The following is a 19,398-nucleotide window of genomic DNA, read 5'->3' on the forward strand; positions in this document are numbered from 1 at the left end:
CATCAAAAAAAGCAGAATAATTACGCTTTCCACTGGTGTATGGTTTGTTAGGACAGAACAATATTTAGTCGAGATACAACTATTTGAAAATCTGCAAAAAAAAAAAAAAATTCTAAATATTGAGAAAATCACCTTTAATTTTGTCCAAATGAAGATCTTAGCAATGCATATTACAAATCAGAAATTAAGTATTATGGTAGTAAATTTACAAAATATCTTCACGGAACATGATCTTTATTTAATATCCTAATGATTTTTGGCCTAAAAGAAAAATCGTTAATTTTGACCCATACAATGTATTGTTGGCTATTGCTAGGTTTTTGACACTTAAAATGGCAAACAAAAAAAGAAGGTAATGATATTCTGTTCAAAAAGACATTTATATAATTTCTGGTAATTTCTACATTTTTAAGTGTGGCTTTGTGTCTAAATTTCCCTGCTACTATACGCACTCTTTCTTGTTTCGTGTTCAACAGATATTAATATTCTCAGTGTAACTTAAGACTCACCTTATAATGATGAAATCAATTTGTATTTCTCTGACGTAGGTTTTTATCTTTGTGGTTGTTGGTGGAATTAGTTTTCCTTGAAGGTGAGATCATAAAAATGAGTCAGTCACAATCCAAAAGACAAATCCAGCATTTTACACTCGCTCACGTACTATTATGTTTTCTTCATTCACTGTTTCTTTATATTCTATGCATTCTGTATAAATTACACATCCGCTGGCATCTAATCTAGGACAGTTACATCATATTAACTCTTATTTAAATGTAAATCTGATACTTACATTGGCCCAGCTGGTTCGTCATCTTAGGCAGAATGGGAAGCAAAACAACGACAATTTTAGTTTGAGGCTGTAATCGTTCCAGCTGGCACAATATTCGCATTATTGAACGAATGCCGTAGATTGACTGCATTAAGTAGCTAAAAACAACTCAATGCAATATTGTCTTTAATATTTAAGTTATTGTTGTGTAGTAGAATAACACAGAACAAAGACTTTGCTCTGTTAGCTTTGGTGAGAGAAATTAAAAGACTTGTACTATATAACAGTACAAAAACTGATAGGAAATACAATCATGCAGCCCATGGAGCGAAAAACGAAATATATAAACATCCTATGTACACACATACATAGGATATATATAAATGTACACACATTTTCAGCTTTTTAAACAACACAAAATGAAAGGAGAAAAGAAATAAAGATGAAATCTCATGCTCATGCCAACATGATTGCTTTTGAGCAGACTCCAGTGAAAAGGATGTACAGAAATGAAGGTCATTTGAAGGTTAAGCAGCAACAAAACAGAGGCCATTCCAAAAAAATAAGGCAAAATAAAACCCCATTTCAGTCTAAAATCAAACAAGACTTGTATACAAGCTAAAATACAGTAGAATAGTGAATATGGTCGATTCTCATAGGTTCAATCAAGCTGCATGCAGTCTTTCACTTACCACAGTGTTTTAGGTTGTGCCATTCAGAGAGAAAGAAACGTGTTAACGTTGTTAATTCTTAATGACTAAATGATATGAACCACTAAAAGTGTAATTTAACGCTACAATAATAGTGTAGTGATTAATAAGTACCAAACGCCTGCATAAAATGTGTACAGCCTACTAACCACACGAAGCTAAAAACTAAATTTATACACCTAACTTTGTATTTTTATATACATGTGCACACATTTATGAACAATGTGCAATACTAAACGCATTTTAATCAAACAAAACGCGTTAATTCGACATTTCTGTGTCTGACGATGAAATCAACACCGAGGGACACCACAAGGTGGCGATGCTGGACAGACAACGTCTTATTTAACGTAACAACAGCTTAAGACGTTAAGTGTTTATTGTTTAGTGCTGAACCAGTTCTTGTGGAAATATCGTTTGGTAATGATTAAATGTAAGAAATATCAAAAATAGCCGATTCCCAAAGCGAACCTAAGGGCTTTAAAACATAAAGAGTTCATTTTATATGAAGTCAGGGCTCAAGTAAATATACTGGTACATTGGTGCTGGCCTGACAGGTCTCGTTTTCCCTCGCAATGCATTGTAGGTGAGCTGTACAGTAAGTGGCGTGGAACTACACCTCCATGCACATCAATAATTCACTGCCCACTACCTACCCATACACCGCAGAGTCATATTTCTCTCGAATATCAGATTAGAGTCCAGATGACCTAACGCAGGTGCCCTACAGGAAAAGAGTGTGTGTGTGTGTGTGTGTGTGTGTTTGGTCTGGATGGCCTCAGACTGAATTATTAAGTAAGAGACCAGGTCAGGATCAAATAACAGAGTGTATGGTTTTCCAATAAACGAGTCAAAGGTCTCATGACGCAGTGGGAGAAAACTAAATAAGTAAGTGCTGTATAAGATGTATAGGACATTAATCTTTTTTCCTTATATGTAAATAAATATCACACACTAGTGTTTCAAAAGTTTGGGATTAGTACAATATCTAATATGTTTTTTAAAGAGTCTATTTTGCTCATCAAGGCTGTTTTCCATTTAAATCTACAGTTGAGGTCAAAAGTTTACATACCCCTTGTGGAATGTGCAAAATTTAAATTATTTGACCAAAATAAGAGGGATCATGCAAAATGTATGTTATTTTTTATTTCGTACTGACCTGAACAAGGCATTTCACATAAGATATTTACATATACAAGAGAAATTTATAATTCAAAAGTTTACATACACTTGATTCTTAATACTGTGTTGTTACCTGAATGATCCACAGCTGTTTTTTGTTTATTTATAGTTGTTCATGAGTCCCTTGTTTGTCCTGAACAGTTAAACTGCCTGCTGTTCTTCAAAAAAATCCTTCAGATCCCACACACTATTATGTCTTCAGCATTCATGTGAATTTGAACCCTTTCCAACAATGACTGTGATTTTGAGATCCATCTTTTTACACTGAAGACAACTGAGGGACTCATATGTAAATATTACAAAAGGTTCAAACACGATGCATTAAGGGCCAGAGGTGTAAACATTTTGAATTCGAAGATCAGGGTAAATTTAACTTATTTTGTCTTCTGGGGAACATGTAAGTATCTTCTGTAGCTTCTGAAGGGAAATGCTAAATGAAAAAATATGATATTTAGGCAAAATAAGAAAACTGTACACACTGTCATTCTGTTCAAAAGTTTACATCCTGGCTTTTAATGGATCGTTTTTCCTCCTTCTGGAGCATCAGTGAACATTTGAACCTTCTGTAATAGTTGCATATGAGTCCCTCAGTTGTCCTCATTGTGAAAAGATGAATCTCAAAATCACAGTCATTGTTGGAAATGATTCAAATACACAAAAATGCTTAAAAACCAAAGAATTTGTAGGACCTGAAGGATTTTTTTGAAGGACAGCAGGCAGTTTTACTGTTTAGGACAAACAACTCATGAACAGGTATCACTACATAAAAAATTCTCTTTAATTTCATCTAATACCAATCTATTTCCATAACTGTGTACAATAAATATCAATCTAACATTAATAGTCTATATTGAGACAGTAACCCACCCTTTTAAACTCACCGTCAGGAACATCATCAGGCTTCTTGCGCTTCTCGTAGATGACGATGATCAGCACCAGGATGATGATCTCAGCGAGGACCCCCAGGAGGGGCCACAGGGGGGCCAGGTGGCTCCTGACGCGCAGAACCGATGTCATGGAGTTGGTGCCGATGATGTTGGTGGCGTTGCACTCGTACTCTCCGGGGTCGGAGATGATGTCTAGGTTGATGATGGACAGCTCGGAGTAACCGTCCTTGCTGCTGGTGAAGAAGCGGCCAGAGGAGTTGTCAATATCCTGGGAGATCGATGGAGTAGGAGGAAAACCGGTGACAGATAAGGAGAGGTAAGGAAAGCCACTGATTATATGCTTAAAGGGACAGTCTGACCCCAGCGTAAAAATTCTATCATTAATTACTCACCCTCATGTCGTTCCAAACCTGTAAGACCTTTGTTCATCTTTGGAACACAAATTAAGATATTTTCGGTGAAATTCGAGAGTTTTCTGACCTTAAAATTACAGTTGAACCACTGATGTCACATGGACTATTTTATCAATGTTCTTACTGGCTTTCTGGGCTTTGAATTTGTCAGTTGCGTTGTTGTCTAAGCAGGGTCAGAAAGCTCTCAGATTTCATCAAAAACATCTTAATTTGTGTTCTGAAGATGAACAAAGGTCTTATGGGTTTAAAACGACGTGAGGGTGAGTAAATGAATTTTCATTTTAAAGTCAAAATGTCCTCTTAAAACAACCAAACATAAGATTTAAGATTCTCTCATGTGTCAAGATGCCCATACCACACCGACGCCGTTATCAAGTTTACGCCAGGTCCACATGGGATAAGGATAACCCACGGATTTGCAGTAGAGGACAGCTTTTTCACCCTCATTCTTATTCTCGCTGCGCTTGTGCCCTGTGATGTCTGGTGCAGCTATGAGAGGAAAGCAGAAGGACAGTGAGACCTTCGCTAACAGAACAGATTTCATTGCACAAACCTTATTAAGCGCCCTGATCTTCAATCACTGCGTGGGCGTTCTTTTTTTTAATGTGTCATTCGCAATGTCATGTTTGTGTGGTAAATGTAGCTTAAAACTAGTGGCGGATCAGGAAATATTAAGAAAATATACCATGATTGCCCCGGAGCATGGGAATAAACCAGGAACTTAAGTCCACAGCGATTTGATGTGCTGCCACACAAGCCGATTTGGATGAAAATGCTAAGAGGAGTGAAAACAATGACGTTTTCTCCTTCACATTTATTCGGTTGACCTTTTTTCCCAAAGAGATTTACAGTGCATTTAAGGTAAAATTTTCCTGTGATTTACTCAGGATTCAAAACTGTGGCTGTGGCTTTCTGAAATTGTTAAATGAGTGTGAAGTTCTGGTTCAAGATGGACCAGAAGACTAACTAATAAGCCTAGGAATGCACCAATATTATTATACACTGTAAAAAACAATTTGTTGTGTCAACTTAAAATAATTTGTAACCTGGCCGCCTTAAAATTTTAAGTTCAGTCAACTCAAAAAAAAGTTTATTCAACTTGAAATGTTAAATTATACTAAGTGACAACTTAGATATTTGAGTTGAATCAACTTAAAATTTTAAGGCAGCTGGGTTACTTACCCATCTGTTAAGTTTAGCAAACATAGTACAACTTAACATTTGAAGTTGACTAAACTTATTTTAGTTGACTGAACTTAAAATTTTAAGTCAGCAGGGTAACAAATTATTTTAAGCTACTTAACAAATTGTGTTTTTTTTTTTTTTACAGTGTATAACAGTAGTAATAAATGTGACCCTGGACCACAAAGCCAGTTTTAAGTAGTACAGGTATATTTGTAGCAATAGCCAAAATACATAGTATGGGTCAAAAGTAAAGTTCATGATCCATTAAGATATTTTGTAAATTTTCTACCGTAAACTTAATTTTTGATTAATAGTATGCATTGCTAAGAACTTCATTTGGACAACTTTAAAGGCGATTTTCTCAATATTTTGATTTTTTTTTTTTTTTTTTTTTTTTTTTTGCACCCTCAGATTCCAGATATTCAAATAGTTGTATCTCAACCAAATATTGTCCTATCCTAACAAACAAAACATCAATGAAAATTACCCTTATGATTGGTTTTGTGCTTACAAATGGTGGACAAGAAATAATACTGTTTTTAAACCTTGAAAATATAACTATATGCTTCCTGTTGTCACTGACATATTAAATCTGATATGATAATATCTCAAAGGAGTATGTATATACTATTTAAAATGTATACACTGAATATGTGGGGCCATAATGAGATGAATCACAGTCAAATCTCTAAGGCTTAGTCAGTGAACATATCAGTATACTGAAGCATTAGCATCAAAAGAAGGCATATTATTCATGATATGCCAAGTACCCCCACAAATATGCAAAAAAATATTCACATGTAAATCATCTCTACATTTTGTGATTCAAAAGTCAAATAATGAATCATGACAGGAGATTTTTTAAAGGTTAATTCAGTCTAAGTGACACCAAATACCTCAGTTAAGAGATGGGAAAAGCGAGAGAAAAAGAGACAGATTTACATCCCCACCCCCTCAGACATGCAGGCCACCATCTGGTGCCTGTGAGCCGACCGCAGGATAACCAGAAAGAGGTGACCAGGACACGCTTAAACCGCATGGCACTTTACCAGCCGATGATCTCTAACACACAAACCAAACAGCCGGGAAGCTTTAAAGGCCATTATTAAACACATGATCACAAGGAGATCTGGGCTGCCTGACATTCTGGTATACACCCATTGATGACTTAGACATTTCTCAGTACAAACAAAACAAAAATGTAAAAAAAAGGATATACATAAAATATATATACCTGTATAAAGAAGGGCCAAACAGGAAATAATTTGTGTGTGTCTGTCTGCGTATATATGTATGTTTTTTTAAGATGTTTCTTCTGCTCATCAAGGATGCATTTATTTCATCAATAATACAGAAAAAATGGTAATATTGTAAAATGTTATTACAATTTAAAATAATGGTTTTCTGTTTTAATATACTGTAAAATATAATTTATTCATGTGTTGCAAAGCTGAATTTTCAGCATCATTACTTTAGTCTTCAGTGTCACATGATCCTTCAGAAATCATTCTGATTGATTAACAATATGCTGATTTATTGTAAATGTTAGAAACAGTTTTTACTGCGTAATATTTTTTTGGAAGCTGTGATTTTATAAAAAGTAAAAAAAACAAAACAAAACAAAACAAAAAAAAACAGCATTTAAAAGAGAAATATATTCTACAATATAAGTCTTTACCATCACTTTTTATTAATTTAACACATTCTTGCTGAAAAAAAAAAAATTCTTTAAAAAAACATTAAAAAACTAAAAATAAATACTGCCCCATTTGAACATTTGAACATTTTTTTATTATTACAAAAGATTTCTTTTTTAAATAAATGCTGTTCTTTTATACGTTTTATTTATCATATAATCCTGAAAAAGGATCACAGGTTCCAAAAAATATTAAGTAGCAAAAACCTTCCAAAATTGATAATAAATCAGTATATTAGAATGATTTCTGAAGGATCATGTGACACTGAAGACTGCAGTAATGATCCTGAAAATTCAGCTTTGCATCACAAGAATAAATTACGTTTTAAAGTATATTAAAACAGTAAACCATTACTTTAAATTGCAATACTATTTCATAATATTACTGTTTTTTCTGTATTTTTAATCAACTAAAAGCAACTTTGATGAGCATAAGACACTTCTTTAAAAAATATGAAATATCTTTCTGATCCCAGACTTTTGAACGGTAGCATGTGTGTTGGTCTATATATTAACACATTTACATTAATTACATTATGATCTCACACACACACGCACACACACACTATATATATATATATATATATATATATATATATATACTCTGTTTTAAATATTAAATATTTTAAATATTTAAATTATTTTATAAAATTAAATATTTTCATGATTTACATTTATAGATTCAACCTTACATTACTTACACAGGTAACTAATAAGATTCTCTCTCTCTCTCTCTCTCTCTCTCTCTCTCTATATATATATATATATATAATGAAAAAGCATCATGAAATTTTTCTATTAAAAATGTAAAATAAAAACATACTTTAAGGTAACTACTACTACTATTTTATATATATATATACACACACATATATATAAATTTTGTTTTAAATTTATATTTGTTTTATTATTAACCAATTATTACAATTTAATTACTAATTATTGATTGATAAGTGATATGATGATGATGATTAATCAAATATTGCTAATTATATAATTAAATGTGGCCCTGGACCACAAAACCAGTCTTAAGTAGCATGGGTATATTTGTAGTAACAGCTAAAAATACATTATATGGGTCAAAATTATTGATTTTTCTTTTATGCCAAAAATAATTAGGATATTAAGTAAAGATCATGTTGCATAAAGATCATTTGTAAATTTTCTACTGTAAATATAAAAAAAAAACATAATTTTTGATTAGTAATATGCATTGCTAAGAACTTCATTTGAACAATTTTAAAGGGGATTTTCTCAATATTTAGAATTTTTTTTTTTGCACTCTCAGATTTCAGGTTTTCAAATAGTTGTATCTCAGCCAAATATTTTCCTAACCAACCATACATCAATGGAAAGCTTTTTTATTCAGCTTTCAGACGATGTATAAATCTTAATTTTAAAAAATCTACCTTTATGACATATTGCAAACATTCACCCTATACTGCCTAGTGAAAAAACCTGAATGTTTTTCCAACTCAACCAACCAGGCTCACAATCATGCTGTTATGGCCTTTGTGAGCATCCAATCTCCGCTCTGACTCAGCATGTGCTATGTGGAGGAGATGGAAAGACAAGCTGACCCCACAGACAGGTTCAAAATGTCAACACTCATCCAAACCAACTGAAGATCATGTCATAGAACTCCATGTCATAGAAAGAAATCAGTGACCACTCAATTTCGATTACATTTTAGGAAACGTGGGGTTATTTTGAGGGCATCTTACCTTTTACCTCAATGGTGGCATTTGCTGAAGGGGCCGTATCGAATGTGTACACACACATATACTCGCCCGAATCCTCTGGCCTTGGTTTCATAAGTCTGTGTAAAAGATAAAACACATTACACTTATAAAGTGTAGGTACTATAGGTGTTCTTTGTAAGTACCTTGGCATAATACAAAATGATTCAGAATAAACATCCACAGGTGAAGAGAAATCTAATGCAGGTTAAATATTAGCAGTACTAGTGTGCCTATATGTTTAGTCTGATTAGATTAGGAGTCAGGCAGAGAGATTAGCAACACGTGCTGGTAGAGACAGAGGCCTCGCACGGGAATTAGAGCAATGCGGAGCAGAGCAGCATCAACAAACACTCAGCCTGAGAGTCTGAGAGTCACTGAGGTAATACATTTACAAAACAAAGGCCAACTCAGGTGATGCAAATGATTATATGATATGATTATAGATTGGTAATTGTAGTGGATTTTAAATAAGGTTTCAGTCAAGACACTGGCCCAGCCATTTCATCATATCAGTGCATTATTTGCAGGCTGATTGGAGATGCTTGCAGGAAAGAACTGCATGTTGCTGACGGACGTTCTGATAAACATTTGTATTCACCCTGCCATGTACCTGTATAAGAGGCCCAACTCTTGCAGAAAACATCCCGCAAACCACAATACTTCCTCCTTCACTTTTCACTGACTTATTTTTTACACTTGCGGTTCAGTCTTTCCTCAGCTCGATTCAGAACAAAATGTTTCCAACCGCACCCAAATAAATTAAACTTGCTCTCATCACTAAAGTTAACCTTGGAGTAGTTCTCCTCTGTCCATACAACATGCTCCTCAGCAAATGTGAGCTTAGCTTTTTGATTCTGCTGATGAGAAGTTTGGTCACTGCAGAGTGCGCTTTCAGTGCGACTTTTAAACGACTTCTCTTGAACTGGCAAGCAATTCCAGCTGCATTGCTGAACCGATTCTCCATTGAGAGTATCTGCATCATCCTGTCTTCTCGTGCATTTGTCTTACGTGGACAACCAGTCTTAGTGTCATTGTAAACCTGCAATATTCTAGGAATCATAGATTTAGAATGACCAGCTTCTCTTGCAGTGGTTGAAAGTGTCATCCCTTTGACCATCCTGTTGTCCAGATTAACACTAATAATTTGGAGGTATCTGTAAGTGTTCTCTAATTTTGATCAGAGTTCATTTTCAAATATCTCATTTAAGTTTTTTATACTGTGCTTCAGAATACAATTCATTTATGAAATATGCTTAAAAACTGCCCTTCTACTCCTGTTAGAAAAACTAGGACTTTGGAGGTTGTTCTCAAATTTAGATTTTCTCTGTATATGCATATATAAATATAATATAGCTGCAAGAAGGCAACTAAGAACACAAGAACAACAGAGGCTAAATGAAGAGATAAGGAATCATCTTTAATACTATAAAGACCTTAGTATATACAGCATTTTACTACAGAACTCGAAATGGCTGAAATAGGAAAATTGGGTATCACTGGATTCAACATGCCACTCCGAGTCTAACGAGACCAATCCTCAGGTTTTTTGGCAAACTGGTCAGAGGTTGTAAGCGAAAATGTCCCTTATGCGCCAAATTCATTTATGAAAGTTGTTTTGTATATCCATTTTTTGATAACCAGCACAGTCTGAAAATTAAAAATTGTGAAAAATCTTGATCCACAGAAATGTAAAGATACAGCCTCTTGTCTTTTTTGTGCCAACTTCGTCGTTCGTTACGCCATTTACAAGAAATCCATTATGCGTCAAATTCGTTTATTAGGGCCGTTTTGTGTATCTGACATTTTTTGTTAACCATCATGGTCTGAAAATTAAAAACTGTGAAAAATCTTGACCCACAGAAATGTAAAGATATAGCCTCATGTCCATTTTTGTGCCAACTTCATCATTCGTTATGCACTTTATGAGAAATCCGTTATGCGTCAAATTCATTTAGGGAGAGTAGTTTTGTATATCTAACATTTTTTGATAACTGTCATGATCTGAAAATTAAAAACTGAAAAATCTTGACCCACAGAAATGTAAAGATACAGCCTCATGTCCATTTTTGTGCCAACTACTAGGGCTGCAACTAACACATTTTGCTAATTGATTAATCTGTCAATTAATTTATGTACATTATAGGCGGATGTGAACAAAAAAGGTTTAAAATATCAGGTGCATGATTTTACAATATTTGTGATACCATCCAATTTAACTTAAATTTCATTTGAATACATAAGTAAAATGATTGTCAATAAACAAGTTAAATTATGACATTATGAATGGGTATTGCACACACATATAACAGCACCTACTTGTATTCTGTGTTTTTGTTTTCACTCCTGGTGTCAGAGATCTCCTCCCCGTTCTTCATCCAATAGCTCTCACGGTGGATGCTTTGAGAAGCTGTTAGGTTGCACTGAAGCGTGATTGGTGGGATGTGGTAACCAATGGGTAGAATCATGTGATCCGTTGACTCAATCGATGGTTCTGGAAACACAGATGTACTGGTCAAGGCCAGAAAAATATAACATCACACTGACTAAATGTGATAGGGAACACACACAAATGTGGACATTGAAAAACATATATTGGCTGACCCCTAACTGTTGTACCTTACCAGATTCCATGGATTCCTCAGAACAGAAAATGTAATATCATCATGGTCAAAACCCTGAAATATCTCAATAAGGAGGACAAGGACATTTTCCACTCAATAAGGGCTTCTTGAGTATAAAAATAGGTCACTGCCTGTATATGTAGCAGCTACAAGGGTGCTCTGACCATTTTTTTCCTCTGATTATAGACTACAACAAAACGAGGAGGAAAAGGGAAGATCCACTACAGTAAAACGCTGGCTACGGCACTACACTAAATGGAGGTAAGCTCAAGGGGACGGATGGTCTATTTTGGCCACACCACTAGCGGGGACAGTTTAACTCACTCTGCAACACGGTAACTGTTGCCTGGGCTCGTATCCAGGTAGTGGACGGATTCTGGCGCAAATCGTTACGCCGTGGGTCGTTACTGGCCCTGCACTCATAAATTCCAGAATCCTCGATGGTGACGCGAGTGATGGCTAACACGCTTACGCCGTTGACGCCGTATGCCGTGTTGATGGACACGCGTTGCCTGCGCGCGCCATCCCACAGCTGGAAGAAGCTGTCGGCCCTGTTCACCTCCGCGTACCACCACTGGATCTCAGGTGTGGGCTTCCCCACAACGTCACAGTACAGCTCAAACGTGTCACCTGTCAGCTTAGTCTCAGAGAGGGGCGACTTCACAAACCCCGCTGAGGGGCGGCACAGAGACGGGAAGATGGGGAAACATGACAAATAAAGAGATGGGAGGAAAAAAAGGACAGCGAGAGGGCAGTGGGTGGAAAACAGAAAACAGAAAAGATTAAACTCAAATTACAAACCAAAAATGAAACAAGAAAATTTTACACAGTTGATGAACGAGAAAATGAAAAAGTTTTCTTTTACATAAATGCATTTACATTTAGTATGCTAAATTTTGTTTATATTATGTTTGATTGCGTACTGGTTTTGTTAGTATAGAAGCCCATTTCCACCACTGAATAAAACTGAATTGTTTTTTTTTTTTAGAATTGTGTGATACAAACTTGAGAGATATAAACTCAGTTATAAAATAAGTTATAAAATATAGTGAGTTATAAAATCAGAACTGCAAGACATATATTCTCAATTTTGAGAACATGTCAGCCTTTTTCCCCCCTCAGAACTGGACTTTGTTACTCGCAATTGACAGTTTTTTTTCCTGGGAAAAAACATCAGAATTGTGAGATATAAACTCACAAAAAAAGTAAAAATTGCGAGATACAAACTTGCATTTGCTAGTCAAAAAGTCATAATTGTGAAAAAATTTTATCTTTATCTCTGACTTTATTTCTCACAATTGCTAGTTTATATCACACTGTTCTGACTTTATAACTCACAATTGTGAGTTTATGTCACACAGTTCTGAGAAAAAAAGTCAGAATTGTGAGATACAAACTCGCAAATGCTATTTTGACTTTCTTTCTCACAATTGTGAGTTTATATCATGCAATTCTGAGGAAAAAAAGTCAGAATTGTGATATATAAATGATGAATTATGGGGGAAACGTCAATTGTGAGATACAAACTTTCAATTACAAGAAAAAGAAAGTCAGAATTATGAGTTTATACCCTGCTCACATTAGTGTTTATATCACAAAATTCTAGGAAAAAAGTCAGAATTGTGAATTTATATCCCACTGTTCTGACTTTATAACTTGCAATTATGAGTTTTTATCCTGCTATTCTGATTTTATAATACACAACTGTGACATAAAATGTTATTTTTTATTCAGTTGTGGAAACAGGCTTCCATATGTTAGTGATCTTAGGTGCATATGCATCACTCTTAATTTTGATGTTTTTTACCACGTGCAGATAAAAAGATCTTGCACAAAAGTGTTAATTATTCACTTGTGTATATTTAGAGTAAATGAAATGAGGTCAGGGGCTTCATCCTTACCGCAGTAATGTAAAAACTCTGATATGACCTATATTTTATCATGATTTTTCCATCTTGAAGCACAGATTTTAAATTTCTGTCCAACACCGAAAAGCCAATAAATAATTTTAATTAATGGCTAACAATTAAAACATGGCTTAAAAATTGTATATTATTTTGTCTAATATATATATATGTATATTTAGTACTTCATCAGGGTATTCTATGCACACACAAAATTGTGCAAGTATACATACTACATATGCATATACTAGTTTCTCAGTCTGCTATTCCAACTATAACTTGTTTGAAGATAATGCCATTGATTCTACATAAAGACACAAAGTGCACAGCCTTGAACAGTGCCGTCAATATAGCACTCTGAATCTAAGCACCTCAGTGCAATCTCACTATTCATGTGTGGGTGTGCTGACAGACAGGCGGTTTCCATAGAAGCATACTAACTACACTAGTTGAGCAGGTAGGCCTTTAAGAGGAGGGAGGGCTGCCCACCACACTGCATGCATGTCTGCCGCCCCCTCATTAACCGCTGTGCAAGCTGACTGCATTCACAGATATGAAGTCTTAACAGTCAGTGCAATAAGTGTATGTTGTGTGCATAAATGTATGAATAAAATACAAATAAGTAAATAATGTTGTTTTTAAGCACTCAAAGCATCATATGGGTGCGCATATAAAATATGGCTAGATTTTAATTTATTGAAGTGTGACTTGAGTAAACAATAGTAGATATGCATATGTATAAATGACTATTTTATGATTTAATTTCTATTTTTATCTACCCTAGTTTTAATGTATTTCACATATAAGCTTCAAAAGTCAAAAATCAAACAGAAAACAAAAATATAAAGCAAATGTGACTACTACACTAAACACTTGTTTAGTTTAAAGGATGTATTATGGAATCAGTCAGTCAGTTTGAAATGGGGGTTTATGCTAGTAGAAGATGAAAAGCACAAATTTAAAAAAAAGTAATTCAGAATGTTTCCTTTGAGGTTATGTTACATAAATATGCAGAGAGGCTTTTTACTGGTTACATTGTATTAATCAGAACATGATATTAGTTAAGTTTACACATGGTAGCCTATACTGCTGGTTAATCTGATAATTACTATGATGATAAAAGGACATAATGAGAAATAAAGCAAGAACAGATATGGTTTTTACATCTAAAGTGATTTTGTACTCAATAGGTGATACAACGTACAAATGCTGCATTGATAAAAACAATAATAGAAGCATGTTTTCTTTTGACCTGATGATGGCAAATGAGTCTTGCAGTAATTAGGAGGTGTAACTAAATGAGGAGCTCCTGTTCCACATCCCTGTGTGCATGAAAGGAAACTAACATAGTGCCTGACCTTCTAAACTAACAAGCTTCCAGCAGATTCTTTAAAGTCAATGTATATCACAATCCAATCTGGCTTGTAGTTACTAATGTGGACAGGGCTTGTATGATATTGCATATAGTCACTCTCTAAAGATAGAGGCAAAAACCTTGTTAGCCCAAACCAGCAAGCACTGTTGTGCTCTAATGCCTGTAACCAAAGACAGCTATGCCAAAATGATCCATTTGATCAAATGCGTCTCTGTGTGTGTGCTCACGCATTTGTACGCGAGAGATAAAAAGCGTGTGAGTGAGATGAAAGGAAAAGTGTTGGGTTTGATCTTCATATGAGCTTATGGCCCTTCACAAACAGGCGATGGGACAACAGAGGGTTGTGGCCCACAAAAGGAACCCAGGTCTGTTTTGATATGGTCGCAGACAGTAACAATGATAAATATGAATTTTTAATTGCAACTAACAATATACTCATGCATAGGACAGTAGAATTCTTAGCTGATAAAAACATCACAACAGAGTGCTGCAGTCATGACATCAACACAGGATTTTCAATTCATGAGGCGCAAAACATTCAAGTAGCATTCATTTATGTTTACCACAGATCTTATTTTACTCATAAATAAAAAAAAAATAATAACCCATTATAAAGAACTGCAGAGTCCCATTCAGAGTCCAAAAAACATCACAAAAGTGTGCTGAAGTCATGACATCAAAACAGGTTTTTCAATTCATGATATGCAGAACATTCAAGTAATATTAAGTTATGTTTAACAAACCTTATCACTCTCTCTCCTTCTATACATATATATATATATGTATACCCCAGTCCATCAATTAATGTCTTGTGAAGCAAAAATCTGTGTGTTTGTAATAAACAAATCCATCAAGACATTTTTAAATTCTAAACTTTGCTTTCGTTGCTTTTAAAACTCTCATTCTGACGGCACCCATTCAATGCAGAGGATCCCTAGGTGAGCAAGTGACCTAATGCTGAATTTCTCCAAGTCTGTTCTAATGAAGAAACAAACTCATGTAAACCTGGAATACCCTGGGCGAGTACATTTTCAGCAAATTTTATTTTTTTGGTGAACTATTTCTTTAAATACAGATGCACTTGCATGTGGTTGGATCTAGGTTACAGAAATACTTTTTATAAGTGATGGATCGCAAAAACAGTCCAAAATAGAGCCCTTGAGCAAAACCGGTTGAGAACCACCAAAATCCGCTCAGTGGGTCACCTTGAATTAGATGTTTAACACAAACTACAATTCATATCAACTACTTTTGCAGCTTAATTAACTCATTTTCCCCACAAGTCCTGTAACAATCCATCTGATTTACGATGTTCAATGTAATAATAACGAACACGTTAGTCAAGCGGCAGGAATGCATGACAGGTTACGACCAGGAGACGAAGTCGGACGGGCTCATGTGTTACCGCTCATTAACCGAGCGCGTTCATGACGTCATAATGCACCGCGGTGCTCCTCCGTTAAGACTTTAACGGGTCCGCGCGCCCGGGGAGGACATTAACGCCATGCATACCGCTGCTGCATCGGCTCTATAAATAGAAACATGCAGCAGAACGGACTGCTGCTATTTACGGCGCTGCAGAGGACCGGTGCTCAAAGCGGGCACCTGCCTCTATTTGACGAGCGCGGAGATGTACGCAAACGGATCGCTTTGCGTCGGAGGAACAAACGGGAGAATTCCTGAGTCACTAGCCGCATGCAAATCAAGCACAAGTGCGAAAACACACAATTCTGCATTCTGATCGGTCCGCGTTGGATCAAGCAGGTTTGGGTTTGTGACAAGCAGCCGATGACCCACCTAAACACATCCAAATGATTCTCTAAAAAGGGAATCTTCTTTAAAAGAGCCACAAATAGACGCTCCCTGTGGGACAAGTCACCAAATATTACAAATGTAACCTATCCGCTTTTAAGACGGAATTGCAACATTTAAACCTACAAGGACGCATTTCCCTAAATATTTAATAGGATACACATAAATGTCACCCTTTAAAGCCCGGAAGCCCATTTAGTTTTGAGTATTTGCCGAAAGCAATGCTGAGGATTGGTGAGAGTTTATCCGGCGCGGTCGAGGCAAATTACCTGCACGTCCCGCAACCATGAAAACCTTCATGAAACGCTTCTTTAAACGCAACACATTTTTTGCAAGTCCTTACCGTTCTGAGCGGAGCCCGAATGCAGCATCAAGACTCCGACTAATATCACCAACGGGTTCCCCGCGTAAGACATTTTCTAGGTCGTCTGGCTACCTGGAATATGTGTGGAGGGATGCAGAGGAGAGGGAGAAGAAGAGGGCTGTCGAGGAGGATGTGAGTGGAGAGGGAGCTGCTACAATGACGAGGCGACCCTGGATGGAGCTCGAATCGGGTCACGCAAAAAGCCCGTCGCCTAGCAATAGCGAGCGCGGTAAGTAGATGCCGCCGCTACTCTTACATCCGGTTTAAAACGAGGCTTGTGAAGACGGTGGCGCTGTCCTCTTAAATTCCCGCGATAGCAGACCTGTCCTGCCTACATCCCAGAAAGACGGACACAGTCCTCAGGTGATTATCATGTCCTTTTATGGAGGGGCTTCGTGGAGAAAATGGACTTTATTGTTCATTAGGCCTGCTTTAGTTTCAAATTCGCTCAATTAGTATGGGATTTATTGAATTTATGATATAACACCTGAGGTTTTTGAATGTTTTATTACATTTTATGTTATTCTGAGTGAGTTTAATCGTTAAAATTGGCTACAGTGTGACTGCATGTTAGTTTCTAATTGTAAGCCTACACTACCAGTCAAAAGTTTTTGAACTGTAAGATTTTTAATGTTTTTTAAAATAAGTCTCTTCTGCTCACCAAGCCTGCATTTATTTGATCCAAAGTACAGCAAAAACTGTACAATTTTGAAATATTTTTACTATTCAAAATAACTGTTTTGTATTTGAATTGTATATTAAAATGCAATTTATTCCTGTGATTTTAAAGCTGAACTTTAAAAAGAGCAGAATATTGGAAAGAAATAATTCCAATATTCTGATTTGCTGCTCAAAAAACATTTATTATTATTATTATGTTGAAAACAGCTGAGTAGATTTTTTCAGGCAAGTTCAGAAGAACAGCATTTATCTGAAACAGAAATCGTTTGCGACATCATTTTTGATCAATTTAAAGCATCCTTGCTAAATAAAAGTATTAATTTCTATAATTTCTGTCCTCTAGAATAATGTTACAAAAGCTTTTATTTCTGATCAATACTGATCTTTCTATTCATCAAAGAATCCTGAAAAAAAAACCCACTCAACTGTTTTTAATATTGATAGTAATAATAATTAAAAAATGTTTCTTGAACAGCAAATCAGCATATTAGAGTGATTTCTAAAGGATCATCACTGAAGACTGGAATAATGATGCTGAAAATGTAGCTTTGATCACAGGAATAAATTACATTTTTTAAAAATATAATAAAATAGAAAGCAGTTACTTTAAATAGTAAAAATATTTCACAATATTACAGCTTTTGCTGTATTTTAAACTCAAATATACAATATTGAATAGTTTGTGCATGTGAGATGAATGTCATAATGATATATGACCCTGGACCACAAAATGTCATAAGGGTCAATTTTTTGAAATTGAGATTTATACATCAATAAATAAATAAATAATAAAGCTTTCCACTGATGTATGGTTTGTTATGATAGGACAATATGTAGCTATCTATTTGAAAATCTGGAATCTTAAGGTTCCACAAAAATTAAATATTGAGAAAATTGCCACTAAAGTTGTCCAAATGAGGCACTTAGCAATGCATATTACTAATCAGAGTTAAGATTTGATATATTTTTGGTAGAAAATTTACAAAATATCTTCATGGAACATGATCTTTACTTAATATCCTAATGCTTTTTGGCATTAAAGAAAAATCAATCATTTTGACCCATACAATGTATTGTTGGCTATTGCTACAAATATACCCGTGCTACTTAAGAGTGGTTTTGTGGTCCAGGGTCACATCTGGATTGACGTGAACTAACTGCATTTTTAAGACAACAGTGCTGCTGACACCATAAATATAAGGTGGGGCATCTAAAGTCTAAGATGAACTTTAGAAAAAAAAACAGATACTGGTGAGAAATTGCTTTAAAATGAGTTTTACAACAGCCTTGCTGCACCTAAACATATTTTAGGGAAAAAAAGAATTTAATTATAGCTACTTGCTCTGTAGGCAACCTGGCACAAAAAACGTTCTGATAACAGCAATCTTTTTTTAAACACATTAAACAAGTCTATCACTGCCATAATGTTCCAACATTGCCATTCCCTGCCAAAACAACACTTTAATTTGCAGTTCTCAGGACGACAGTGTACTGCCATCTACTGGGCCGTGATGTTAACATAATAAGAATAAAAAAAATAGCGTTAAAATATGTGTTGGGTAAATGTGAGCTACCTTGTAAAGGTGAAATGTATATTCAGTTATACAATTTTAATGTCAATAGTGTATTTTGGAGCAATTATTACAGTTTATTTTATTAATATTAACCAATCAGAAGTTTGTAAAAAGTATCTTGTTAACAAAACTTGACATAAAAATATCTATAATAAAGTAACTATTCTTCAAAATTAATATTATTATAACACTATTCTATTATTTTGACATACTTGTGACTCTCTCATTGCACTCATTGCAAGTTTGCAACATCCACCTGAGCGGGCAAACATGGCACTTCATGTCATGCGCAAGCCGTTCACACTGGCTCTGACCAGAATAGAAGCTAACTGTGATATCTCTGTATACATAAACATCACGTTTTTACCAGTTTATATATGGATACATGAAAACTGTTCTCTAAAACTGACGCAGGCCATTCAGGAAATGGTAAACAATTGTTAGCAATGCCAATACCAAGAAAGTTTCACTTCCGCATTCTGT

General features: G+C 35.2%; 1 protein-coding gene across 2 annotated transcripts; it reads right to left on the minus strand.

Moving 5' to 3' along the window:
• Positions 1-510: 510 nt before the first annotated feature.
• nptna (neuroplastin a) lies at positions 511-16,947 on the minus strand. 2 transcript variants are annotated; one of them, XM_051099728.1, is made up of 7 exons: positions 16,640-16,947; positions 10,901-11,075; positions 8,567-8,661; positions 4,317-4,450; positions 3,543-3,816; positions 791-800; positions 511-585 (listed from the first exon to the last, which is right to left on the minus strand). In XM_051099728.1, exons 1-7 carry the CDS (start codon positions 16,710-16,712, stop codon positions 525-527), a joined length of 822 nt encoding a protein of 273 aa, XP_050955685.1. In that variant the 5' UTR covers positions 16,713-16,947; the 3' UTR covers positions 511-524. The 2 variants fall into 2 exon arrangements, with proteins under 2 accessions (XP_050955685.1, XP_050955684.1); XM_051099727.1 differs by having other exon boundaries at positions 791-812.
• Between the last annotated feature and the right edge of the window lie 2,451 nt (positions 16,948-19,398).

This window comes from Labeo rohita, chromosome 25 (assembly GCF_022985175.1).
Source record: "Labeo rohita strain BAU-BD-2019 chromosome 25, IGBB_LRoh.1.0, whole genome shotgun sequence".
In the NCBI taxonomy this organism is placed as follows: domain Eukaryota; kingdom Metazoa; phylum Chordata; class Actinopteri; order Cypriniformes; family Cyprinidae; genus Labeo; species Labeo rohita.